At 55.5% G+C, this 25425-nt stretch overlaps 8 protein-coding genes across 8 annotated transcripts; 3 read left to right on the top strand and 5 right to left on the bottom strand.

Moving 5' to 3' along the window:
* Positions 1-27: 27 nt before the first annotated feature.
* On the bottom strand, positions 28-2487 carry CkaCkLH20_02095 (uncharacterized protein; the record flags this gene model as incomplete). Its single annotated transcript, XM_038884814.1, has 2 exons — positions 28-946; positions 995-2487. The coding sequence occupies 2 exons, from the start codon at positions 2485-2487 to the stop codon at positions 28-30; spliced, it is 2412 nt and encodes an 803-aa protein (XP_038749602.1).
* A 1589-nt stretch (positions 2488-4076) lies between these two features.
* CkaCkLH20_02094 (major facilitator superfamily transporter) lies at positions 4077-5955 on the bottom strand (the record flags this gene model as incomplete). The annotated part of the gene is made up of 6 exons (XM_038884813.1): positions 4077-4693; positions 4752-5155; positions 5213-5264; positions 5329-5472; positions 5531-5699; positions 5770-5955. The coding sequence occupies 6 exons, from the start codon at positions 5953-5955 to the stop codon at positions 4077-4079; spliced, it is 1572 nt and encodes a 523-aa protein (XP_038749601.1).
* Positions 5956-7450: 1495 nt separating this feature from the next.
* Positions 7451-9290, bottom strand: CkaCkLH20_02093 (sugar porter family MFS transporter; the record flags this gene model as incomplete). Its single annotated transcript, XM_038884812.1, has 3 exons — positions 7451-7766; positions 7838-8197; positions 8260-9290. The coding sequence occupies 3 exons, from the start codon at positions 9288-9290 to the stop codon at positions 7451-7453; spliced, it is 1707 nt and encodes a 568-aa protein (XP_038749600.1).
* Positions 9291-10646: 1356 nt separating this feature from the next.
* CkaCkLH20_02092 (uncharacterized protein) lies at positions 10647-12924 on the top strand (the record flags this gene model as incomplete). Its single annotated transcript, XM_038884811.1, has 5 exons — positions 10647-10690; positions 11011-11629; positions 11692-12382; positions 12483-12719; positions 12770-12924. The coding sequence occupies 5 exons, from the start codon at positions 10647-10649 to the stop codon at positions 12922-12924; spliced, it is 1746 nt and encodes a 581-aa protein (XP_038749599.1).
* A 1810-nt stretch (positions 12925-14734) lies between these two features.
* On the top strand, positions 14735-15749 carry CkaCkLH20_02091 (uncharacterized protein; the record flags this gene model as incomplete). Its single annotated transcript, XM_038884810.1, has 2 exons — positions 14735-15634; positions 15693-15749. The coding sequence occupies 2 exons, from the start codon at positions 14735-14737 to the stop codon at positions 15747-15749; spliced, it is 957 nt and encodes a 318-aa protein (XP_038749598.1).
* Positions 15750-16222: 473 nt separating this feature from the next.
* On the bottom strand, positions 16223-17974 carry CkaCkLH20_02090 (cytochrome p450; the record flags this gene model as incomplete). The annotated part of the gene is made up of 1 exon (XM_038884809.1): positions 16223-17974. The coding sequence occupies one exon, from the start codon at positions 17972-17974 to the stop codon at positions 16223-16225; it is 1752 nt and encodes a 583-aa protein (XP_038749597.1).
* Positions 17975-18621: 647 nt separating this feature from the next.
* On the bottom strand, positions 18622-20711 carry CkaCkLH20_02089 (laccase; the record flags this gene model as incomplete). The annotated part of the gene is made up of 6 exons (XM_038884808.1): positions 18622-19053; positions 19108-19951; positions 20006-20143; positions 20192-20273; positions 20311-20401; positions 20454-20711. The coding sequence occupies 6 exons, from the start codon at positions 20709-20711 to the stop codon at positions 18622-18624; spliced, it is 1845 nt and encodes a 614-aa protein (XP_038749596.1).
* A 2876-nt stretch (positions 20712-23587) lies between these two features.
* Positions 23588-24292, top strand: CkaCkLH20_02088 (uncharacterized protein; the record flags this gene model as incomplete). Its single annotated transcript, XM_038884807.1, has 1 exon — positions 23588-24292. The coding sequence occupies one exon, from the start codon at positions 23588-23590 to the stop codon at positions 24290-24292; it is 705 nt and encodes a 234-aa protein (XP_038749595.1).
* Positions 24293-25425: the final 1133 nt, after the last annotated feature.

Below are 25425 nucleotides of genomic sequence, written 5' to 3'. Positions count from 1 at the left end.
TTTTGAATGATTATAGACTATCTTTCTTCAACCGCCTATATCCGGCATCCATGCGTATGGATTCGTGTCAATGTCCAAGTAGGGGCCGAAGGCTGACGAGTCCAGTTCCAGCCAATCCGTCGTCTGCCATTCGTCTAACAAGTTGGAGCCAAGCAGCTCTGCATCTCCCTGGCCCAGCAGATCGACGGTGCTGGATCCGGCAGCGTATGCGGAGTTGAAATCGAATCCGCCCATATGGGCCGTTCCGTTTCCTTGCGGTTGAGAAGGCTGTACGTGAGTGTCCGTGGAGACGGCAGCCGCTTTGGAAACCGTCGTCCGAGAGGACTGCGAGGGTCCGCCGTAATTTTTCCGTGACATCTGGCCGAGGCCCTCCGTCCTGAACTCTTCCAGAATGATGGCATACCGCCGACTGGGTGAGTTCGACGCCGTTGCGTGCGCGAGATGGGTTTGGCAACGCTCGGCCAGGTCCATCAGCTTTGCGTGCTTTGCGCTCCCCTCGGCTTCGAGCACGATGCCACGGCGCTTCTGTTGGATGTCCCATACGTACGTCACGAGCAAGGCGCAGAACGTGACATACTGAGTCCACCAGAACGCGTGGAAGATGGGCCCTTCGGCAGCCATCCCGTCGACGGTTTCGAGAACCGTTCTCGCCGCGCCGATGCACTCCAAGATCTGCGTCTCGCTGCCGGAGCTCAGGTTGCCCAAGAGAAACAGCCTGTTTGCATGCATGATTGCGTGTGAGTAGGCAAGCTTCAAGACAGTTGCTTGACGACGGAAGCTGGGAATGAGCATTGACGGCCGGATAGAGCCCAGGTGTGGTGGTAAACTCGCGCGCCATTCGTGAATCTTTTCGCTGAAGCGATGTGCGGCGGCGACCCTTTCTTGTTCTGAGATTGCTTTGATGGAATACACTTCTCTTGATGTGTTCCCGATGATTTGTGCAATTCTTTGCTTTTGTTAGTGCGATATAGGTGATATGCGTTGGAGTACTCACTTGACGTGGCATATCAGAGCATCAATATGACAGTCTGAATGCTCTTCGAATCTTTCAATAGGGCCCTGCGCGGTCATGTCCTCGTCGTCTATCCTGTCGGGGTAGTCTTGATCGATATCATCGTCATGGAAATGGCGCGGTCGGCCGAATATGACGCCCAGATATTTGTCGAGAACGTATGCTGTCCAGAACGTCCGAACACGACATTGTGCCTGGATGTAATCCGAGTTCCCCGCCGTCAAATGCCGCTTCTTGGCAGCTTTGCGATGCATCCCAAGAGCCGATATAATCTGCAAGCAGTTTCCAAAGGTGTACCAGGCGCGGTTCATACGTGAAGTAGTAAGAAGATAGAGGACCTGGATGAGACGGGACTGCGCGGACTCTAGTCGCGGGAGGCCCGTCTCGGTGTCTGTCAAGTGAAGAGCGACGCAGAACAGACGATCACTCCGTGCCAAGGAGAGCCTCTCGTCTTCGGGTGAGTGAAAACCTTTGGACTTTTCGCTATGAGCCGTGGAGACGGCAAGCGCTGTGAGGACTATCGCTGCTTTGCCGCGGCCGATGTCGTGCCAGACGGGTTTGCCCTGGTCGAGATTGCTGACCATCGTTTTCAGCCAACTCTCGACCGACGGCCGATGTAGCACACGATACGTGGCGATGCAAACATCAAAATACATGGCCAATAGCTCCCGAAGCTCTCTCGAGTCAGGAAGCGAGAAGTTGGCAATGTCTTCATCGGTAATTGCAGGCAAGGGCTTGTCGCCAGCCAGCATGAGGGGTTGGTTCTCCGTTGACGCGTTAAGGTCGTCGGGCACGATGTTACTATCATGCTTGGACAATCGCTTCCATGCCCGATGCAGGAAGGTGACACCAGAGGTCGGGTCAAACACCTGGCCCTGGATCTCCGCCATGCCTAACTCAGGCGACGCCCTCGACGCCGGGCCTTGACTGTCACGAACCTGTCCGCGCAGCGAGGACTGCACCGGAACCGGCGCAGACACTGTTCTCCCACCCGTCTCCGTCGTTTGATACATGACAGGAGGCTCTTCGGAGCCGGAAGAGGGCCCAGGGTGAGAGGTTCCGGTTGAGCCGGCAGACCAGACCGCTGACGGAGGCGGCGTTGGTGGTCTACCGCGAGAATACTTGGCATCGTAGACACAAGTGAGGCCCTTTCGCGTGCACTTGTCGCAGGGGATGGTACCGCTGCACTTGGCCTTGCGCTGTTTGCAAAAGTCGCAAGCCCGGCTGACCTTCTGCGACTTGCGGCGGTTGGCGGCGGCGGCGGCGCCGGAGAGGTGATGGTGCTCATCGGAGAGGGGAGACTGGTGATCGACCGAGCTGAAGCTTCTTTTCCGCGTGTCGCCGATGCTGCTGCCGCCGCCTCCGTGCGGGCTTGTCGAGACCGAGGCGGCCGAGGACGAGCGATGATGGACATCGGGGGCGGCCGGGCTCGCTGGGCCGCCGGGGAGCGGACGATGGAACTCGGAGACGTCCATGGGCGCGCGTAAGGTATGTGGGCCGCGGCGGACTTTGCTCCCGGTAGCCTGTGGTGGTGCTAGGTGCCACCGAGAACATGCATAAGCATATTACCGCACAGTTCGAGGGAGGTTGGAAGATCGGAAAAGAAAGAGTTGGACGAGACAGAAATCGACGGAAAACGGAGGGGATTTGTCTGGGGAAGGACAAGACTGGAGGAAGAGGGGGCGGAGGCTGGGGGAGCACGCTAAGCACGACATGGGTATCTTTCCCCGCTGCCAGGAGGAAGCGGGGGAACCAATGGGCAATGGGAATTCGTTGTATTAACCCCCGAATTGCTTGAGTAAGTTGGAGTCGTTCCTTGTGACCTGTCTTGCAACACGGATCCGGGGGAGATCCGGTGGGAGGGCGGAGAGGTCCCGAAGAGGACGGGCGGATTTCTCGAATGGGATGAAGAGAGGGCCCGGTTTCCCCCGGTTTCACGACATGTTCGGTCAGCAACGACGGGTCTTGCATGCGTTTGGACGGGCAACGATGCATGTTATCCCACGTTCGGCACCTCGTCCCGGTTGTTGAGGCTGTTGAGGCGTTAGAGCCAACAACTGTTGCATACAGATCTGGACATGAGACTTGGCTTCAATGTTGCTGCCCGCTCGGCCGATCTCTTATTACCGACCATAGCCGTTAGACCAAGGGTCCATGATTATGAAGAAATTGTTCTTGAGATTGTGACTATGCAGGCAGTGATAGCGAGTCAGCTGCAGTAGTCACTTGCAGATGAGAAGGCTACGTACGCTATTGTAGGCGATGAGTTTTAATGATGCTGGATTTGAGAAGTTTGAATTGATGTAAGTAATACTTACAAAATGAGAAACTGAAATCGTATCTCTTAAATACCCACGCGTCCGTTACAGTCACACATTCGCAGCAGCTGTACTGCTTAATGAACAGACTGAAGCTCTTCAAAGTCCACTCATATGATATAGACAAGCAAAAAGCAAAAGGATATGGAGCTGGGAGGATTCGAACCACCGTCTCTCTGCCAATCTTAGGTTCTAGGATGAAAGGAGTGGACGGCAGAGCACTATAACCACTAAGCTACAGCCCCTTTAGGATGTCATTGTTAAGGATAATAGACGTTAATCTCAATAAGTATTCTTGGGTTTGTGGTTGTAGAGGTGCTAGGTCGAAGAGGTTGTGGCGTGGTTGAGGAAAGTGTAATATCAGGCACCAAACTTAACTACAACAAATTTTCATGGGACTGGGAGATTCTCAGACCGATATAGTTAAGCAAAGACGGGCGTACTTCCGTCAAGGTTCGTTCAGACAACCTGAGCTTTTTACACGTTCAGCTAGCCATGGGTTGCAGAAGTAAGACATAAGCACAAGGTAGTAACAAACATGAGTATGTCACGTCAAAACAATGAGGCAAATCAGTTGGGCCAGAATACGATTGTTTCTGATGATTGAAATCAACAATCGCTATATATATATAAGTTAAAATGCTCTGAACAGTCTTGCGTGCATCCATCAAGTTGATCCTCCGAGTCTTGTCAAATGTGCTGAACCATCTTCCAAACAAATGCCGTCGATAGCGTACGTCCAAACTTTACAAAGTGTACCTGAACAGCGGGCTCTTGTCGCCCATCTCGAGCAGCTCCCTCTCCGTGTACTTGGCCCTCACCTCCTCCTCGGAGATCTTGTCCCTCTTGTCGTTGCCCCACTTGTAGCTCAGCTCCAGCAGCAGCGCGACGATCAGACCGCTGCCGCCGAAGGCGAGCGACAGGCCGAAGCCGGTGTAGTACTTGGGCTTCTCGCTGTCGAGGTACATGTAGCTGCCGATGATGCCGCCGATGTTGCCGACGCAGATGTTGAAGGCGACGCCGATGGCGCGGCGCGAGGCCGGGGCGAGGTTGTTGGCGGCCCAGGAGGAGCCGGCGGGCTGGATGGGGTAGATGCCCATGCAGGTGATGACGACGCCGACCATGGCGGCGGCGACGTTGCCGGCGAGGTCGCCCTTGAGGGAGATTATGACGGCGTAGCCGATGGCGATCAGGCCAAGGGGGATCGCGACGAAGGGCATGCGCCAGTAGAAGCGGTCCGAGAGGCGGGCGAAGAAGATGGCCGAGAGGGCGCCGGCCACGTAGGCCGGGACCGTCATGAGCTGGGCCGTGGTGTTGTCGAAGCCCATCGCCTTGGTGATGGTGGGAAGGGTGAACTTGGTACCTTGGAGTTCGTTAGTGATGCTCAACTTGAGAGTTACCGTGGAAAAGTGAAGACTTACCATAACTGCAGGCAGATGTAGCCAAAAGAGCCCAGGCCTGCATGTACAGCCTCCAGTTGGTGACGACGGCCTTCAGGTCGGCCCATTTGAACTTGTCCTCCTGGGCCTCGTCCTCGAAACGACCGCCCTGCTTGATGAAGGACTGGAGCTCGAGGAAGCGGATTTCCTCGGGCTCGAGCCACTTGGTGCTGAGAGCAGGGCTGTCGATCAGGAGGAAGAAGGTGGCGATACCGGTGAGAACCGTGAAGATGCCCTCCAGCAGGAAGATCCAGCGCCAGCCCTCATAGCCTCCGACGCCGTCCATCTTGGCGATCGCGGCGGCCAGGAGACCGGAGAAGGCGCCGGACAGGGAGGAGGTACAGTAGAACCAGGCGATGCGTACGGCAAGGTCGCGAGGCATGTACCTTTTTGAAGACTTAGTTTCCTGTCGAGTATATCTGGGGTTTGTCAAGATTTCTTACCAGAAAGTGCACAAGTACACGGCTCCGGGGAAAAACCCTGCCTCAAAGACGCCTGTTTTTCGTGTAAACGTTAGTCCGCTGCTTTTGTATGTTTGTATAGGAATGATCTGACATACCCAGAATGATACGGACGGTGAGGAGGCCAGCAAAGTTCTTGACAACGCCATGGAGCGTCATGATGATGCCCCAGATTGTGACGAGACTTCCCAGGTAGACCGAGGGGCGCTTGAACTTCTTGAGAAGGATGTTGCTAGGGACCTCTGCAGAGCAATTGTTAATCACCGTTCACCGAATCCAATGATTAATGAGGAAGCATACCCAGAAGAATGTACGGGATGAAGAAGAGCGAGAGGGCAATGTTCCACTGGACGCCATCGAGCCCCAAGTCCTCCGCCAGACCCTCGATCTTGGCGTTGCCGATGTTGGCGCGGTCGAGATGGGAGATCAGGTAGAGGATTGCGAGCATGGGAACCAGACGAACGTCGACCTGGTTTTCTCATCAGCACATCGTATTTCACACCTCAGCTTAAGTAGGCTGATCATCATCTCTCTCTCACCTTGCGGATCGTTTTCTTCCGTTGCTCGGGCGTGAAGTTTGCGTAGAACTCGGCGTCCTCGTCGCTCAGACCCAACACGCGCATGTTGTCGATGGTCCGCACCACGGGACCCTTCTCCGCGTCGGACCCATTGTCGGCCTCTCGATCGTCAATGAAGGCGATCTCTGGCTTGTCGGCTGCCGACATCTTGGTCTTATGTGCGGTGTCTGTGAGAAGGGGATGTTTGGGGATGTTGGTTGACGTCGATGGTATTTTTCGTGCTCAACTGTTGAGAGAGAAAGAGAAAGGAAGGGCGGTAGGAGGGAAGAAAAGGTGTTTCTGGCCTGAGGAGAAGAAGAGAGAATCAGACCGAGACGACGGAGGATCGCGTCTGGTCGGTGTTCATATGTACGTTTTTCGACGAAGAGGCACCGAGAGTGTATGGATCCCGTCAACGATCACGCAGATAGGTTACAGATGCAGACAAAGACGCAATAGGCTCAGGACTTGGCACCGGGTTGTCAATCCGGAGGAATGGCGGGCTTTCAGTCGAGGGTCAACCGTCGCTCTCGCTACCTCGCGTTCCCAGTCGCAAACACACAAATGTCAAGGGGAGCGTTCACGGTCGTGTGGGGTCCCCGCAATCGCGGAGGCCATGGGCCGTCCGCTGTGGATGCCATGGATTATGGATTCCTCCCAACATGGGGGGAAAGACGTGTGTATCTCTGCCGGTTCTTCGTGTGTGTGGTTTCGACTTATCCGTCGCGACGGATTTCCAAAAAGGGGGCCACTTTAAATCGAATGTTGATGGCGGTCTTCTCGCGGATTTGGATCCACTCGGAGCCGTGCTCGGGCGGTTGAGGAGAGCCCGTCGGGATGACCTTGTCTGGTCTGACGATGGAGTTCAACGCTAGATTTTGAGGAAAAAGAAACGGGCTCAGGACTGATCACTAGTTAGGTCTTTTCAGAGCTAGTCATGACTGGGCAGAAAAGAGAGCCGGGGAACTGGATGGGCGTGTGATATGTCTCCTTGGCTAGGTCGGCCAAGACGAACGGATTATGAGTCTAGCCAACCAGCCGTGATCCCAATGGCCTGGAAAACACCAAAGTACGACCTTTCACGTGGTTCAACTCACCAAAGAGGCTCTAAAAAGCTTCGCCCATGTAAATCACTTAGAGCGCGGCTCAAAAAAGGCACCCGGTAGTTGGAGATGTGCGGAGAATTGCACCCACGCAGCCACCCGCAGCCATGGAGCTCGGCACACCTCCAAGAGTCCCCCTGTCCTCGTCCACGTCCTCGATGCAACATGTATCGTGGGGGGCGTTCCCGTCTTCTCCCGTCGCTGATGATTCTCCTCGGCGACGTCGTGCGGGGAATGCGGGGAAAGAAGACGGACTTTCAATGCTGGGCTTCGTCGGATGCCTCTTTTGAGAGTCCACAGAATCACGTCAATGACATACGAATCAAGTCAGCAACTTGCAGGAGACGGATTAATAGTTATCGTTAGATTTTGCGTTCGTAGACTTCGTCGGAATTAGATACACCCATTACAAACATTAGAGGGCCTTGTGCCCATCATATCGTGGCACGTCATAGTTGCCGGAGGGTTACATGTGAGTACCCCAGCTCCAGCGTCGCGTTAACAAAATTCTCCTCCTCTTTCTTACACATCCTCATTCTGTTGCCTCAATCATCCACACATCACACCTGGACATCCTTCTCGGAGTGCGAGACGCGGATCTGCTGGTGGTAGTTCTGCATCGCCTTCTCGCCAACGTCCTCGCCAAAGACGTCGACCTTGGTCGACTCGAACTTGCGGGCGCTGACCTTGTGCTCGAACAGGACGTCCAGCTCGGCGTACGTGCGGCCACGGGGCTCCGGGACGCGGAAGTACGTGTAGATGCAGCAGCAGAAGCAGATGCCCGCCCAGAAGAAGCCGGTGTAGTTGGACCAGTTCCACGCGGTCGGGTTGAGCATGTACGGAGTGAGGACGTTGTTGACGATGTTGACAATGTTGCTGCGGGGGACGGTTAGCATCGGCTCAATTGGAGTGTGGATGGATGGATGGATGAAATGAGGCCAACTTACTATAGGTTGCGTCCCAGCACCACGGTCTTGATCTGCAGACGACGAGAGGGCAGCTCGCTGACGAGCGAGTAGCAGACGGTGCCGACGGTGAGCTGGTAGAACATTGCCCAGACGATCATGATGCTTCCCGTCGCCAGGGCGCCCTGCTCACGGTGTTGCTCCGGGACGAGGCCCAGGAAGCCGAGGATCATGAGCATGCTGCAGAGACCGCAGAGTCCGTAGAAGTAGAGCGTGCGTCGGCCGATGCCCCACGACATGAGGAACCAGGCGCCGAAGACGCCGATCATGTTGATGGCGTACTGGCCGAGGGCGAACTTGTACGAGTTGGCGGTGGAGAGGCCGGCCTGCTTGAGGAAGTACCTGCGATGCGCATGTCAGTAGACGCAAGGCGACAGCCGCGACAAAAAGACGCAAAAGCTTACGTAGAGTAGTTGGAGAACGAGTTGCCGCTGAGGTTCTGGATCGCCCAGGTCATGCACACGATTTCGGTGCGGCGCAGGTCCACGCCCTTGAAGCAGTCGAGATACGTCGCGCCAGCCGTGATCTTCTCCTCGAGCGCGGTCGTGTGCACCATCATGGCGACCGTCTCGTCGGCGTCGAAGTTCGTCTCCTTGTCCTTGCTCGTCAGCCGCAGCAGCGACTTCTTCGCGTCGTCGATCTTGCCCTTCCGGACCAGCCACCACGGCGACTCGGGCGCGAAGTAGATGCCGACGGCCAGCGGCACCGGCCACATCCACTGCAGGGCGTAGGGGATGCGGTACGCCCACTCGTCGTCGCGGTCGAGCATGGACATGATGACGCCGATGCCGATCTCCTGGCCGAGGCCCCAGCAGAAGTTGACGTAGGTCGTGAGGTAGCCGCGCAGGGCGACGGGGCAGACCTCGGAGGCGTAGGTGATGCAGAGGGTCTGGAAGACGCCCCAGGGGATGCCGCACAGGATCTCGGCGGCGAGGAGGGTCTGAACGTTCTGCGCGGTGAAGAAGAGGGCCGTGAAGGCGGTGACGAGCATCAGGCAGACGATGACGGTCCACCTGTAGCCGAAGCGTTCCGAGACCCATCCGTTGATGAAGAGGCCGATGATCTCGCCGACGGTGGCGCCGTTGCTCAGGCCGGCCTGCCACGGCGCGGGCACCTCGCAGTTGCCGGCGGCGTCGCACACGCCGTACTTGCGGTTGAACTGGGGGAACGCGTAGAAGTTGCTGACGAGGGAGATGTCGTACCCCTCCATGGCGATGCAGGTCGAGATGAGGATGGACCACGCGATGGCCTTGGGGTACAGCTTGATGCCCTGCGACAGGCTCATCGCCTGCTCCTTGTCCGACGCGGACTTTGCGTTCTGGACGAAGGTGCTGGCGAGCTTCGCGGAGTGGTGATCGGCGACCTCGGCCGAGGCGCGGTCGACGCCGATGACCTGGTCATCGTTCCCGGGTGGCGCGGTTTTGGTGTCCGCCATTGTGAGGAAACGAGTGTCGGACTTTCAGCCGGAGAGGTTGCGGTTGCGGATTGCTCGCGTGATGCGGAGTCGGAGGGCGCTCGCGGAGAAAAAGTCTGCGATGATCAAACAACACACCTCGATGAACTTCGAGAGAGGGGGGAATCACGAGAAAATATAGAGCGCGGGTGTTGTTTGTGGGACAATGTCGACGGATCGAAGGAAACCCACAAAAGAAAGGGCTCGAAATTTGACGAAGAGCGAGGAAAGACTGGGGCCGGGGTCAGAACGAAGAGAATGTTCCGTGGACATCGCCTTTTCGTCGTGCGGTTGCGTTGCGGTGAAGGAATCGTAATTGCAATCTGCCGGCAGCTAATGAGAAGACGAGTCGAGTCTCCGTTTCCCGTTTCCCGCCGCGCCGAGGAACAGGGGCAATGGTTCAACGGTGCCGGTCGAGGGCGATATCTGGGCTAGTCACACGTACACGTCCACGTCCGCGTCCACATCGCCGGGTGAACGACTCGTCGTGGAAAGATAAGGTGACATTCTGGGGATGGGTGAGATGAGGGGTTCGACAGGATTGGCATGGCAGCTTGTCGTTCCCCTCACGCAGAAATGAAAGTAATTGGATGCCGGCGCCATTGAGTTTGAGTCGATGCGTGTGTCTGTGAGATGGTGTGCCATCGATGGTCAGGTGAGCCCGTCAACTCTGGGGTACGTTCGCCCAGCCATTTGGGACCAATGGACACATTGGAAATGAAATGACAGAGATGAGCAACAGCAGTCGAAGGAGAATTGGGGTAGAGTTTGGAGAGCGACGGGACACAACTCAAATATGAATTGCTGAAGAGCGGTGGAAACTCAAGCTTGGTCTCCGCCGATCATGCGAATGTCCCAAGGACCCTAAATGACCTCAGAAACAAGACCATAACCGGCGACAGTTGCAGAGACTGAACGGCCTGCCGGTAATAAGAACCAAGGGGGCTGGCTCCATGTCGGACTGCTCTCGGTCATCGGCGTTGAGTGCCAACCAAGACCAAAACGACATGGGTTCGTGGTCCCTAAAAGCACGTAAAAATAGTGAAAAAAATGCCCGGTCGCAAAGTAAAAGTCTCTCTTAACAATTTCTCGTCGGTGGAGAGCCATGTCGTCGCTTGGAGCTGCTGGATCTGCTGGCCGCTGCTGACGAAGTCTCAAATCCCCACACACGTCATTCGTCAAAAGGGCCCAGTCGTGGACTCAAGCTTCCGTCCAAATACACAGATCTGCTCAAAATCGAGGGGCTCCCCCAGATCTTCTCCATCTTCCCCGGGTTTCACTCAATTTCACGAGCAGCCGCACCGGGGTCGGAAAGAATTGACAAGATTGCAAAGTGGCATGCCGTCTTCCGAAGCGTCTGATTCGTTGAGTGCCACGACCTGGTGAGTTGACTGCGCTCGAGTCTGTTGATCCACCGGCGCTCCGACCGGGGGCCGCGGAGAAAAAAGCCTCTTTTGGAGACGAGGTCATTCGCGCCGACGCCGGCTGGACGGGTGAGGGAGCCGTTGGGGAGAGCCTCAATATGGGATTGGGGAATTGGGGTTGATGAGGGCGACGGCGATGGCTTCGATGGTGAGAGCTGCTGAGGGTGAGTGAGTTGAAAGAGACTCGACCGGAGGAACTCGGGGCTCAAACCTGAAGGCTGTCGGCACCGAAGACAGAGATTTCGAGAGGGGAAAAACCGGCTGACTTTTCAACTCAGTGAGCAGTGTCGTGAACAGCATTTGCGATGTGACCGCGTCTTGCCCATCTGCGGGCGATGTCTGATGACGGGGAGAGAGTGCAAGAAGGGGTACAAGTTCCGCGCGCCCAAACACGCCGTCTTCAAGGAGAGCCACAAGTGGCCGGCGCCGCCCAAGAAGCTCAAGTTCATCGACGAGACGCGCGGGGTCGAGCTCGGCGAGACGGGGGACGGCGATGAGCGGAATGACAGCTCGTCCAAGGAAGACGAGGAGACGACGACTAATTCACCAGGGACGGCCACCGTGGGCGACTCGACCGTCTCCGAGGAACAGCGGCGGCCCTCGCTCCAGGCGACGAAGGCGGCGAGCTGGCCTCTTCCGGATGAGAGCCACCACAGCAGCGAGATCGTCGATGAGCCATTGCTGTCTCAACGCGCGTCGCTGAGCACGCCGGGCGGTGATCGCCTCAGCCAGGACGACAGCCACCGCGAGCATTCCGACTCGGTCGAGACGCTGCCGCCGCTGGAGCCTCTCGTGCCGCCGACGGGAGGCATCTACACCGACCGTCCGGTGTGGCCGATCCAGGGACGCCAGGAAGCTACGCTATTCCGTCACTATGTGCAAAAGCTGGGGTTTTGGGTGTGTTCATCTGATCGAAAGTACTTACTGAGAGAGACATTTGATGTGCTAACGCGAGACAGCTCGACGCGTGCGACCCGACAAGAAACTTCGAGACAGAAGTGCCGCAGCGCGCCGGCTCGTGTCCGATCCTGCTCAACGCCATCTTCGCGCTGGCGGCACGGCACCTCAGCCTGACGAGCGCGTACGACTCCCTCGCGTCGAACCGGTATCACGAGCAGTGTCTGAACTACCTGATCCCGCTGCTGGACCACGCCGGGACGGTGTCGGACGAGAACCTGTTCGCGGCGACCATCATCCTCCGGGTGCTCGAGGAAATCGACGTCAACACGCTCGGCCAGGACACGCACGGCCACCTCCTCGGGATCCACGCCTTCGTCAACGCCGGCGACCGCTTCCTCATGCCGGGCACGCTGACGGCCGCCTGCTTCTGGGCGGGCCTGCGCCAGGAGATCTACAGCGCCGTCATCAACCAGCAGGTCGTCAGGATGAACCTGGGTCACGCCATCGTCGACCGGTCGACCGGCCCCGGCGACGACTTCGTCTGGGCGAATCGTGCCATCGTTCACTGCGCCGACGTCCTCAACTTCTGCTTCGGGTCCGAGGCGGGGTCGGTGCTGCGATGGGGCCAGCTGGAAATGGCAAACAGAGAGTGGAAGAACGCCCTGCCGGCCTCGTACACGCCCATATTCTTCCGGGAGAGGACGGAAGAGGAGGCTTTTCCCGAAGTATGGTATCAGAAGGCGTGTCACAGTGAGTCCATCCGGAACCTCGGTCTTCGAACGTTCAGATGTTCCGAAGGCATCACGGTATTTGCCATTACTCTCGACGATTACTAACTAACGCGTCCCAGTCATCGCCGTCCAACATCACATTCTCGCCGAAATGTACCTCGTCTTGTTCAACCCGAGCATCCCGCGCGTCGGAGGCACGCGTAAGGCGGCGGAGAAGCGATTGACTGAGCAGATCCAGGAACTGCTCCGGAGTCTATGTGGCATCGGCATGTGCAACCAGTGGTCTCCTCCCGCCATGTTCACCGCGTGTATGGGCATAGCTATCGGCAAGTTTATCTCTATCTGCATCTCTTCTCGTTGCTTTTTTCTGTCTACAACACAAGTCTCTAACCTACGTACTCTTTAGCTGGTGATCGCTTCGACGAGAAACACGACCAGGAGGCTCTCCTGAACATGCTGAGCATCACCGAAAAGGCCCACGCACGACCCACGACGGCGGTCAAAGATCAGCTGATGCACGCATGGGGGTGGATGGACGGGGAGGCGATGAGCGAGGGGTAAGGCAGGCAGGCGAGATTGGCGCCGCCGGGGAATTAAGATCCCACGCCTGGACTGGCGGGCCAGTTGTCGTGAAGGCGTTTGATGAAAGGCCCTCGTGATTGGGTCACGATAATGATTGTTGGCGGGCTGCTCTGTTGTTTCTCCCTCTCTGGATGGATTCTGGATCATGATAGACGGGCCCGGACGGCCCCGGACTTTTTGGATTCCCTTTGGTTTAGCATCAGTGGATACCCGACATGATGGTATAGATTTCATGTTTGCGACGGCAGGATCTGGCTTTGCTTGGTCTCATGCAATGCAAGGCCCGAAAGAAATCGGACATATTTCGCGATTCCGGCTCCTTGGATGAGGCTATATCGACCCTCGTGGGATGTTTCTCCCCCGCATGCCGTGTTCCGGAATCCCACCGAGCTTGTCTTGCGTCAGACATATCATTCCGAGCCCGTTGTACACGGCATGCGGCATGGCCTGAGCGTGAATCTGACAGCTGTAGCACAACGTTGGTTGGTAAGACATCGCGGCCCGCGGGGACGTTTGGAGTCTGGAGACCGCGGGGGTTGAGACGACTGGAGCTGCCCTCTCGCCGCTGATTTCCACGCGGAGAGATATTGGGCAAGATGCCCCGATGGAGTGACCCAAAGTTGATGTCAGAGGTGTCTCCATCTGGCGTCCGGAGACTCCATTGGCCTCGGAGAGATTGCAGACGTCTCTTGATGGTGAGGGGCCAGCTTGGCAAGGGACCCTTCGGCAAGTGTGAGGTGTTCGCGGAGGCCCAATCAGTAGGAAGCCATTACTGAAATAAGGAGGGGATCCCGCGGGGATAGAGATGTGCTGCATGGGATCCCGGACGGGTGTGCCTCGTAGCCTTCGCAGCAAGTTCGAAAGAGGGAATATTCAAAAATAGTTTGCAAATCTCATGATGAAATGGCGGGGCCTGATTTAAGCTTTGCCGCAGCCAGCACGCAGGGCGCCGTCACATTGCATCGTTGGCGTGGAGGACAAGGCGGGATGAAGGTGTGGACGAAGCGTAGGCCGAGCAGGGATGGCGAGTCTCGAAATCGGGAATAATTCCCCGAAATGATCGTCTCGAAATTTTTGGTGTTTTCCAGCCGTCCGAAAGGGGCATGGCTTGGCCGTTGACAACTCCAACAAGATCATGTGACTCTCGAAAGAGGGAATTCTCGAAGGGTTCTCGAAAAAGTTGGAGACTGCTCTCGGAAACCATTCGGCGATTTTATCCCTTTCCACACATCCAAAACCTGAAATTCCCATTTCCTCGACGCCTCCATCGCAACCCTCTCCACAGATCTGAATCTCGCCCCGTCTTTCCTGCTCCACGGACATCACCACGATGATCCACGAGGTACGGCCAAGCGGGATGATGGTCTCTCGCGGCAAATACAGATTTTCGGGTTGCTTCGCCAAGTTGGCTGAGAGGTAGAGAGGGTTCTTCACGTCAAATTCGCATGAGGCCTTGGCCGGTACATGGCCTCCCCGCCACGCACACCCCGCGGCACATGTCACTCGCCCAGTCCGACTTTTTCCAAACCTGCTACTGCTTTTCCGAGTAGACTCCTCCATCGTCCTTCATCTTCTTGCCTCTCTCATACTCTATCTGCTGGTCTTGTCTTGTCATCAAACGACATATTTAAAGACTACCTCCGGAAGAGGCTTCCAGACTTTCTTGCTTCATCAACAACCCAGTCTTCTCTCATCTTCAGTGATACCAACTCATCTTCTTCATACCCAAGTGTATTACAACTTTTAGCCAACTCTTCACCTTTTTCACATTTTCTCAAAAACCGTCACAATGGCCGCTGCCGTCGCCACCCACTACCAAAGGCCCACGAACGGCCACGACCTCGAGGAGACCACCGACTTCGTCGAGGAGGTCAACATCCTCAAGGACCAGCTGAACAAGCAGGCCGATGAGACCACCTACGAGGACTCCAAGTTCGACTCGGAGAAGGACAAGACCGCCTTCCGCCAGTACGAGGACGCCTGCGACCGCGTCAAGAACTTCTACAAGGAGCAGCACGAGAAGCAGACCATGGAGTACAACCTGGCCGCCCGCGAGAAGTTCGCCATCGACGTGACCGGCAAGAAGCCGTGCCGCGACGAGATGACCATCTGGGAGGCCATGGAGAAGCTCAACACCCTCATCGACAACTCGGACCCGGACACGGAGCTCTCCCAGATCCAGCACCTGCTCCAGACCGCCGAGGCCATGCGCCGCGACGGCAAGCCGCGCTGGATGCAGCTCACCGGCCTCATCCACGACCTCGGCAAGCTCCTCTTCTTCTACGGCGCCGAGGGCCAGTGGGACGTCGTCGGCGACACCTTCCCCGTCGGCTGCGCCTTCGACAACCGCATCGTCCTGCCCACCACCTTCGAGGGCAACCCGGACGTCCACCACCCCGTCTACAGCACCAAGCACGGCATCTACGAGCCCGGCTGCGGCATCGAGAACCTCATGATCTCCTGGGGCCACGACGAGTACATGTACACCGTCTGCAAGGAGCAGTCCAGGCTGCCCCGCGAGGCCCTCGCCATGATCCGCTACCACTCCTTCTACCCCTGGCACCGCGAGGGCGCCTACCGCGAGTTCATGAAGGAGGGCGACGAGGAGCTCCTCAAGGCCGTCCTCGCCTTCAACCCCTACGACCTCTACAGCAAGAGCGACGACGCTCCCTCCGTCGAGGAGCTCAAGGTATGTTGCTACACCGATCCAAGTCCAACATGAAGTCAAAGCTAACCATTTCACGCAGCCCTACTACATGGAGCTCATCGACGAGTACTTCCCCTCCAGGGTCATCAAGTGGTAGACGGTCAACTCAAAGTTGTCTGATTATGACTGGCATGATATGAAACGGATTGGGCATCCGCCCTGGGGCACGAGAATGTCGCCAGAGGCACGGCGTTTGGGAATATGAACTTTTTTGATGGATACACACATGGTGTGATTGAGCGGTCATTTCATATGAGTTAAAAAGAGTCGGCCCAAGAGGTCCGAAGAGTTTTCAGAAAGTCTAGACATATCCAATGATAGACCAGCGCTCTGAAGAAATCTGAAGAAATCGTTAAAGCGCACAACCCTAACACTTTGGCGGATGCACACTCATGTCATGTTGATGTCTTCGAGAATGAAGGCGACCTCTTCCGGTATGAAAACCAATTTCTAGTGGGGTTATCTAAGCCCGGAACTTTTCAACACTTATTCACAATGTATTATTGTTTTATATGAAAATCGATCCTCACACTTTTTGCAGTCAATCCGCATCTCATCTCGAACCACCCCCTACGCAACGTTCTTCAACCGAACATAGCACTGCGTCGGCTCCCTCGCGAACTTCTGTACCGCATCATACCCATTGAGTTCCGTCGGTACCGGTAACAGATGAAAGTTCCACACGATCAACGAGAACTCGATCTTGAGCGTCTGCAACGCCAGTCTCTTTCCGAAGCAACCACGATGCCCCAACCCAAACGCAAGCATCGGCCCAGCTGTGGGATCAAACACCTCGTCCCCCTCGACATTTTTATCCACGTTCGCCTTGAGCCACCGTTCCGGTCGGAAGACGGCAATGTCCTCGTCGTTCCATAACCCGGTCATGGCTTTATTCTGACTCCGACGCGCAGTCGGGCTTCTGCTCTCATCCTCAATTTCCATGTTCGGCTGCAGGTACCCGGGACCGTTGGCCATCAGGAATACATTCGTGCCTTTCGGGATATCCCGCCCCATGACTGTAGTATTATGCAGAGCTTCACGGCTGACGAACGCAATTGGCCCGGAATGTCGCAGAATCTCCTCGACCGTGGCGTCGAGGTAAGGAATCTGTGCCTTAGTGAGCTCATTATAGGTCGGCGTGCGGTTTTCTTCGGCAGCCTGCGGCATCGCTGCCTGCAAGGCATCGCGGAGACGGTCTTGGACGGCAGGATTGTCGGCCAAGTACTTCACACCCCAGGCCACGGCCGTGGCAGACGTATCGTGACCGGCCATCATGAAGCCAAAGAACTCGTCAAAGATGTTGCGCTTGTAGTACTCGGGCTCCCGAACCTCCTTAGCGGCAATCTCTCTCTCTCGGAGCAGCACCGAGTGCAGGGCGCTCCACGGCTCCGTCTTGCCGCCTTCGATGAGCTGTACCGACTCCGTGATCTTGTCGCGGATGTACTTCTCTTTGATGGCCGTCGCCTTCTTCATGTACGGAAACTTGCGGAGGATCCAAGACGTGAGCACCGGGGCCGGAGATAGTTGCGTGGTCATCACGGAATCGGTGAGCGTGAGAACGGCGGAAAACAGCTCTGGCATAGTTCCCTCCGGGAAGACGACTTCTTCGTCATCCGGCTCGGGAACTCGAGCGGTCGACTGCTCCACGGCAGCTAGCTGCTGAATCGTGATGCTCTGCGACTCCGGGAGACCAAACGACGACGCGAAGATGGAGTCCAGCGCCGCGTACGTGATGTCGTGATGCGCCGAGAACGGGCGTCCCCGAGCCTGTTCACACTTGACCCGCCAGACCTTGATCAGGGTGTTGATCGACTTGTACACCTCGGGCGCGCTGACCTGAGAGATGAACGTCGGGGCCATCAGGTGGTTGATCAAGCTGCGCGCCCTCTTGAACTTGAGGTCGGCGGAGCGCATGATGCTGTGCTGCTCCGGGAGGATGCCGACGATGACGTCCCCGAAGAAGCTGCTCCTGTCGAACTCCCTCGTCCGGCGCAGCAGGATGTCCTGGCTCTCCTGCGGGTCGGTGATGACGACCCACGGCGGCGACCACGGTCTGATGAAGGCCTGGACGACGGGGCTCCGGTGCCGCACCGTGAGGGAGGTGAGCCAGCAGAAGATGCGTTTGTGCCGCGTCACGTATCTCATCATCTCGGGTAGGTCGCCGAAGGGGACGTTGGCGGCATTTTTGTTGAAGGGGATCCCGGGGATTGGTTTCGGGAGGAGAGAGCGGCGGGTGAGGAAGATGGTGGCGAGAATGCCGAGGACGATGATAGCCCACTTGGGGAAGGGGAACAGCCCCGGGTCGATGTCGAATACCGACATGTTCCTGGAACAACGAGACAAAGGATCACGGCAGAGAAAGAATGGAAAGGACAAGAGTCTCAGATCTGAGGCGATCGCTGCGTACGTTCATGTCTTTGTATACTCCTGGTTGTAATCAAGACTTGATGATTCGCAGAACCCCCTCTTGCTGACCTGCATGTAAGACGGTATCCCTGTGCGATGTGTCGTAGAACACGCCTTCTTTCTGCAGAAGACTAGCATCAATCGATTGGCGGCTAATTCAATCCCTGCCGTTACTTGCAATGTCGATTTTTGGAGTTAGTCCATGTCAGAGTAGAGTAACACAGGCAAAAGCCACATATGTTGAAGACCGCGAGGCATCGTGAAACTACACACATGCACCTCAACCACCGCAGCACAGTAGTTTTTCTTAATGCAGTAACATTTCTCATTCCGCATTATATCGAAACGTGATAATTAATAAGCAAAAACATTTGAAATTAAGTAAACCATCTTCTTTCTATCTATGATGCGCCCGCTTTCCTCATACATCTTCATGCCATGACCACCTCCAACACCACATGTTTCCCATTCCAATGAATCAAAAGCTCAAAAGCTCAAGACATATGACAGATGCAATCTTCCTCAATGATACCTAGATGATACAATGCGATCTGTAGTGACCCTTAAATCTTGCGCTTGAGACCCGAATCGGTCTGCTGGAAGGGCATGTTCGCAGCATAATCACCCCACTGGTCGCAGGTCTGATCAATGTCACTGATCTTGAAGGTCTTGGCGATGTCATTCTGGCGCTCGAGGAACTGGACACTCAAGCCCTGGCTGACGTGCCACGCGATGTGGCAATGGAACAGCCAGGCGCCGGGGTTGTCGGTCTTGAAGGCAACGACGAGCCAGCCGCGACCGGGCAGTTGGGTGACGTCGCGACGGGTCGGGTTCTTGAAGTTCAGCTTGGACGTGTCGCTCTGCGCGTTGAAGCGAACACCGTCACCGCGACCGCTGGAGGCGGGCTCGGAGTGGCCGAGAATGTAGAAGTCGTGGCCGTGAAGATGCATAGGGTGAGGAGCCGGGAAAAGGTTCTCAATAACCCAGTAAGCCCACTGCGAAAGACGTTAGCATGTTAGAGGAACGATCTCTGGCAGCTGATGACTTACCTTGTTGCCATCGGGAACCTGGAAAACGTTGTAAGCCGCGGGGTAATTGGTCTTGTTCTGAGCAAGGTACGACAACGTCGGGGTATCCCACTCGATGTCCATGTTCTGGTTGTTGACCTTCCAGTACACCTGCTGAGAGTTGGTGGTTCTGCTGGTGTCAACGGTAACATCGAGAGTGTTGTCGGAGGTCTTCTGGAAGCCACCAGAGTCGACATCGATGCTGTAGATGGGCTCAAAGTCGGTCTTGTCCTGGCACTGGGCATCCGTGATGGCCTTGCCAGCGTCCTTGGGCATGTCCTTGGCACCACCTCCCTCGTACTGGAAGATGGAAGCAGGCTTGTTCATGTTGGACGTGCCGCAGAGTCTGTTGGAAGGGAACGAGACGTTGAACCAGTAGGCGCCGGGGTTCTGGTCGGCCTTGATGATGACCTCGTAGCGCTGGCCAACACTCAGGTACAGAGAGTCGGTCTCGAACGGCTTGACGGGGACAAGATCGTTGTTGACAACGGTCATCTTGTGGTTGACGAGCTGGACGGAGAACGTGTTGTCGACGGACATGTTGATCAAGCTGATCTTGTGGGACTTGCCCTTCTGGAGAGTGACGCGGGAGTAGTTGCCGCCACCATTCTTGTTGACGTTGGTGCCGTTGAACAGAATGTTGTCACTGGCAGGGACGGAAGCAGGAGCGGTGAACGTGGATCGGATCTCATCGGCTCCCTTGTAGTACCAATCGGTGAGGGTGTAGGCGCCCAAGTCCACATCGTAGTTCTGAGACGTAGGACCGTTGATCTTGATGGCACCGACGATACCGTTGGCGTACTGATCCGAGAAATGAGAGTGGTACCTGGCTGCAGTGTCAGTCATGCTGACCTCGAAGGTGAGTCGAAAGAAGACTTACCAAGAAGAACCGTACTGCTCCGCCCTCCACTTGTAGGTCTTACTTGAGCCGGGCGGCAGAGGGCACTCGGTAATACCGTTGACTCCGTCGTTGATGTTGTTGTTCAACATACGCAGACCGTGCCAGTGGATTGATGTTCTACTTCTGCTTTAGTCTAGCTCACGAGTTACCGTCTTCCACACTTACCCGTTTGTCCTCAAGTTGTTCACAACTCTGACTTCGACATTATCACCCCAGTTGGCCTCAATGGTAGGTCCAGGGAAAGCGCCTGTACGGATATTAGAGCTAGTTGCCGCGAAGGAAACAGAAAGACTTGCCGTTGATCAGCATTGCTGAGTTCTTGCTCATTCCATCTCCACCGGTGAACGTGGTGTGCTCAGTGAGCACCAGCTCGTACTGAAATCCAAGTCAGCAATGTACTTGGGTCATTCAGACTTCATCTCCATACCGAACGAGTGTTTCCAGTGGTCGGAACCTTCTCCTCGTAGGCCGTGTTGATATCGAAACCATCGGCCCAGCAGGCTCTGTTGTCGGGAGTGTTGCACGTCTGGGGAACACCTGGTTGAGCCGACGCAGCGGGGGCTGAAGGGCCGCCAGGCGACGTGTTCTGCCTCTTCGTCACATCGTTGCCAGTCGATCGCGACGGCACCGCAGCCGCAAGGCCGTAGAGAAGGAAGACGACTCCTTGGGAAAGCGTCGACCTCATCTTGGATTGTCTTGGGGGGGAGAAGTGATCGAACGAAAGTAATAGAGAGGCAAGGCAGCCAAAAGACTAATGTTCCAGAAACCTCGACTTCAACGGTCGGTCCAACCCTGTAGATAAGGTGTGAAGCCGGTCCTGGGAGGTGGCTAACCCTCGAACAGCCTCGAAATAAGCACGGTCGTGTCGTTCGTTCGGAGATGGCCCGTGGTCGAAACTGCGTATGTTCGTCCTTTGCGAGAAAAGAGCCGGTTTGGATGCTTGCGCCGTGCAGAAGAGGGCCTGTTTCCCTCACCCCACGTACCTTGGAGAGATCTTTATACCAAGAGCCCGGTTACCTTGTTTCAAGCATTTCGGATTGCGGCAAGATGAGATGATGTTCCAGGCGGCGGTGTGCAGGCGAGGAGTGAGCGGCGGAGCGCGGGTGCGGGTGTGGTCTTGACTAGTCGGTCCCGAGCTCCTGTCGCACGCCTTGGTAAACGGTTTGGCGTGTAAGTGTCAGATGGCTAGCAGACAGGTAGCGGCGCACAAATCGGACTGAGCGAGAGAAACCTGAGCTTGCTACTTTCCCGGACCGGGACAATGGCCCGAAGAGCTGAGTATGTGTGCGGCTCTCGAGGCGGGTTCAGACCAACCTGCAGGCTGCGACGCAATCGAGGTATGAAGCAGTACAGCACGCGAGGAGAAGACCGCCACCATGCATTTCTCGGGCGGCATTCGGATCGTGTACGATTTCCGCGGCGGCAGTGGATATATCGGCACCAAAGGGGCTCATCTGTTGAAGGAATACCTGTTGCATGATGAATCATTGACTACATCTGGAGTTGCGCTCCTTCGAAGCTGTCATCAGGTGTCTCCTGTAATCGCCCTTGGAAGTTGGAACTTATTGATCCTACTCTGAGTGACAGATGAATAATATGCTGACATGTCAATCCTTCCTTCCCCGGATTTTCAGGGTCGCCCTCTTCCAGCGACCTATTTTCTCATGTGGCAACGGTCTTGGGTCTGGCGAAGGATCTCACACCTTCTCTCCAAACAACGGTGTCGACTCGCTCAGGACCGCAACCGTGTTCGGCCGTGTCTTGGCTCTGCGTAAGCAAAGCGTATCTTGCGTTTGGCAGACGGGAGGTCTGAGCAGCGTGGCTTATACGTGTCAGTTGTGAAGGGGGAAAAGTCGTCGACGACTCGACCTCGCTCGGTCCGGACAGGCGGCCACTTGCACTTGGTTTCCGCCGCTAGGTCCGCCTCTTTCGTCTTACCCCCACCCACGATGGTTCGCACTTGGGCAATGTGCCTGTTGCTTGTCTTGTCGGCGTTGGCGCATGTGGCGGTTGTCCAACTCGGGTTCCCCAAACAACCGTGCGGCTGTATGAGATTCTGCAGGAGGAAGCGGAGAGTTTGGAGGATTCCACATTCTGCCCGAGAATCGAATCAAAACGGCTTTCTTCTTTCTTTCGTAGACGCACGATTGGAGCAAGCGAAGCCTCACTCGTTTCTTGCCACATTCCAAACAGTCAGCTAGCAGACGTGCGGATGTCTGGTCCATGTTTTTGGTAACGAACGCGTTCAGCTGTGCCCCCGAATACTCCGCCACCCGGAAGATGATGACCACTATGGATTATTTCGTCTTGAATGGTTACGTATACGCGCGGCTAAAACGACAGGAACTACCCGAAGACGGAGAGGGCAGAAGGGTTCAACCGAAGTTGCAAGTCGGCGGCAGGGGGAGGCAGCCTGAACCTTGCCACGGCCAACTCTCGCTCGCACATGGGAAGGTCGGCGAGCGGTTCCTACTGATCCCGATGGATTGGTCTCCTCGGAAGTGGCTGTCATAGGGCTGCTCAATGCGGTGTTTCTCGGCAACATCAGATGAGCAGGGCGGCGCTGACGATGAGGGTGGTGACCCAGAATAGCCTGCGATTGTGGGTGCCTATGGTTCAAGAATTCATCATCTCAATATTTCCTGACGCGATGCACATAAAGTAGATGGCATTTTCTGTCATCGGACTTCGGGCCACAGATGCTTCTTCGCATACCCCAGCATCTTGGTTCACTTCCAATCTTCACGCTTGCATTGTATGTAGCGACAAATAAGAAGGAAAGAACATTTTCTTACCTTTGCAATATCGATAACAGAAGCTCTCCTGCTATCTCCATGGCGAATTTACGGTTTCAAACAGATGTCTTGGAAACGTGGAGAATGGAGACTTGTAAAGTCTAGGAAAAGTCTTTCAGAAAGAGCTCTGTTATTGCACGCATCTCAGACATCCCGAAGAAATTGCGACGGGCACCGTTCGTGAGCGCTAATCAAGATCAGTTCATATTGGATGGTCAAGGTATTGTAATTATGAATAGGTTTTGCTCGGCTTAGACATGGGTTGAGGAAGGACACAACCACAAGATGCGCTGAAACGCGTGTTCAATGCCGAAGAAGGCTCGTGTGAAATTTGCTTCTTTTCCAGATAGCGTACATCTGCTTACTTTAAGCGACCACTCGAGCGAGGATTGTCAGAATAATGATTATCAAAAGATCTCCTCCGTTGCAATGTTGGATAGAGAACAAGTACAGATCCCGGGAACAAAACCATACAAGAGCTGAAGACCTGGGGGAATACAGGTTCATCAGCCTGCATGTGATTCTACCCCTCCAGTTCTAGACGTCACTCGGCCACCAAACCCCAGGTCCCGAAGTAAGTTTGGAAACGCCAGAGCTTCAGCAACGACGGCAAGTGAACGGGATAGAGAGTGACCTGTGTTCATCTCAAGGAAGCGCCGGCTCGCCTCTTTATTCACATGATGCTCGCTCAGCTCTTGTCTCGAAAAGCCGTCGAGATGGCTGGCAACCTGCGTCTTCCGCCATGCAACTAACCATTTTCAAGAATATGCGCGCCGATTACTCCGCCCTGTCAGTTTCAACCACGACTGATGAGGCTGTGGAAGATGAATCAATACCAGCCAGACCCCCGTTATGGACCAGAGTGAAAAACCTCTCTCCAAAGACCTCGTTCTACTTCCGCCTCTTGGTTCTCAACGTCGCAGTCGCCGTGTTGGGTGTCCTCGCGACTGTGGTCTACGAGAGGAAGAGGGGACTGCCACCGCGACCCATCGTCTGTTACTGCGGCTCCTCCATCGCCGAGGCCAAGACACTTAAATGCAAATACGACAGCCTGTCTGTGGCATGGCTACCGCCGCACTGCCGGAACGACGAGCTCACCGCCGAGTTTGAGAAGGCCGGCCCAGGAGAGAACGGGACGTGGGCATACTACAAGGACAACAAAGGCAAAACACCTCTAAGTCTGGAAGAGGTGGCGGCCTTAGCGGACTTGCCTCACGAGCAGGCGTACTTTTACACGACGACCGGGTGGCATGTGGCGCACTGCGCCTTCTACTGGAGGAAGCAGTACAGGATGAGGGCGAAGGGTTCGATGACGGAAAGCCGGTATGATAAGGAGAGTCATATCGAGCACTGCTACAGCATCTTCATGTCTGTGGATCCGAGAGACTCGGTGAAGGTTGCGGCTCCAGTCTGGCTTGGAGGGGATGCCACTGTTAATGATGAGATTGAGGATGATGGCGGACACCATTAATGAGAGCACGATATATGTAGAGAGCTTCTCAATATTTGTCAGGGTACGCTTGTATCGTTTGCCCTAGTATCCGATCTTGACTGGTCTGCATCAACACCTAGTGTGACCAAACGAAGTAGGAATAGACAGCCGTGGCAGGCCAACGCCCGTCGAAGTGACAAGCTCATGGCGACAGCATCATCTACGAGTGACCGTGAGATTCCAGAGGGAACGATATTCATCTCAGAGGCGGCGACAGCTGCCGGCGCAAAAAAACGGTGGTCAGGTATAAAACTACCATGAATAAAGGGAGCTGGATAGCAAGTAAAAGCACAAAAAAGGCAAAAGAAATGATAGCACAACCTGGTTTCGATCCAGGGACCTCTGGGTTATGAGCCCAGCGCTCTACCCCTGAGCTATTGTGCTTGATTATCGGGGTGATTGTTACAAATTCTTGGTGCAAAATCTGTACATGAAGGTAGGGCTGTGACCTTGTGGATCGTTTTGATTGTGAGTCACGATCTGTGGGCTTCGAGTGGGTCATTTGGTCTCAACGCTTGCCCCCCTCCATGGAACTTTCGGCAACTGAATGGTCTAAGAATATCTAGAAATCTAAGTGTCTAAGCCGTCTCTGCATGCAAGCACTTCTACTCGTGTCTGTCTGTGACCTGCTAATTGGTCCCGGACGCCTCTCCTGACGACGGAGTTCCGAAGTGGGTCCTGATCCGTCCGTGCCGAAGTGGGGCTCCCGAAGACCGTGCGATGGCCGCATCTGAGACGCGTCTAATGAGGTCTCACAAGTACAGGCTCCTCCAGCACCAAGTAAAACATCTTCATTCTCACTCAGATTCCTTATGGAAATCAATCGCAACGTCCTTGAGGATTTTGTGAAAAGGGGGACGCAGAAGACAGTCCTCGTGCCACAAGGGACACCCCCATTCCACGGTCAGGAACCCCGACGGAGGAATCCTATCAACCAACCAGACCGTCGAAATCACACAACAAGGGCGCACCACGTATTTCCACAAAGTCTCGGGCATCCAAAAAGCGGAGGAGGAATTCTGGCTGTAGCATATCTATGCGTTCAACATTAATTTCAGAGCATTCTCGTCAAGTTGATACCCAGATGTCGATATTCCCTGATGATGCTTAAA

Source organism: Colletotrichum karsti (assembly GCF_011947395.1).
Source record: "Colletotrichum karsti strain CkLH20 chromosome Unknown Scaffold5, whole genome shotgun sequence".
NCBI classification, from domain to species: Eukaryota; Fungi; Ascomycota; class Sordariomycetes; order Glomerellales; family Glomerellaceae; genus Colletotrichum; species Colletotrichum karsti.
The sequence above is the reverse complement of the archived record's forward strand: the minus strand, read 5'-3'. Positions and strand labels throughout refer to the sequence as shown.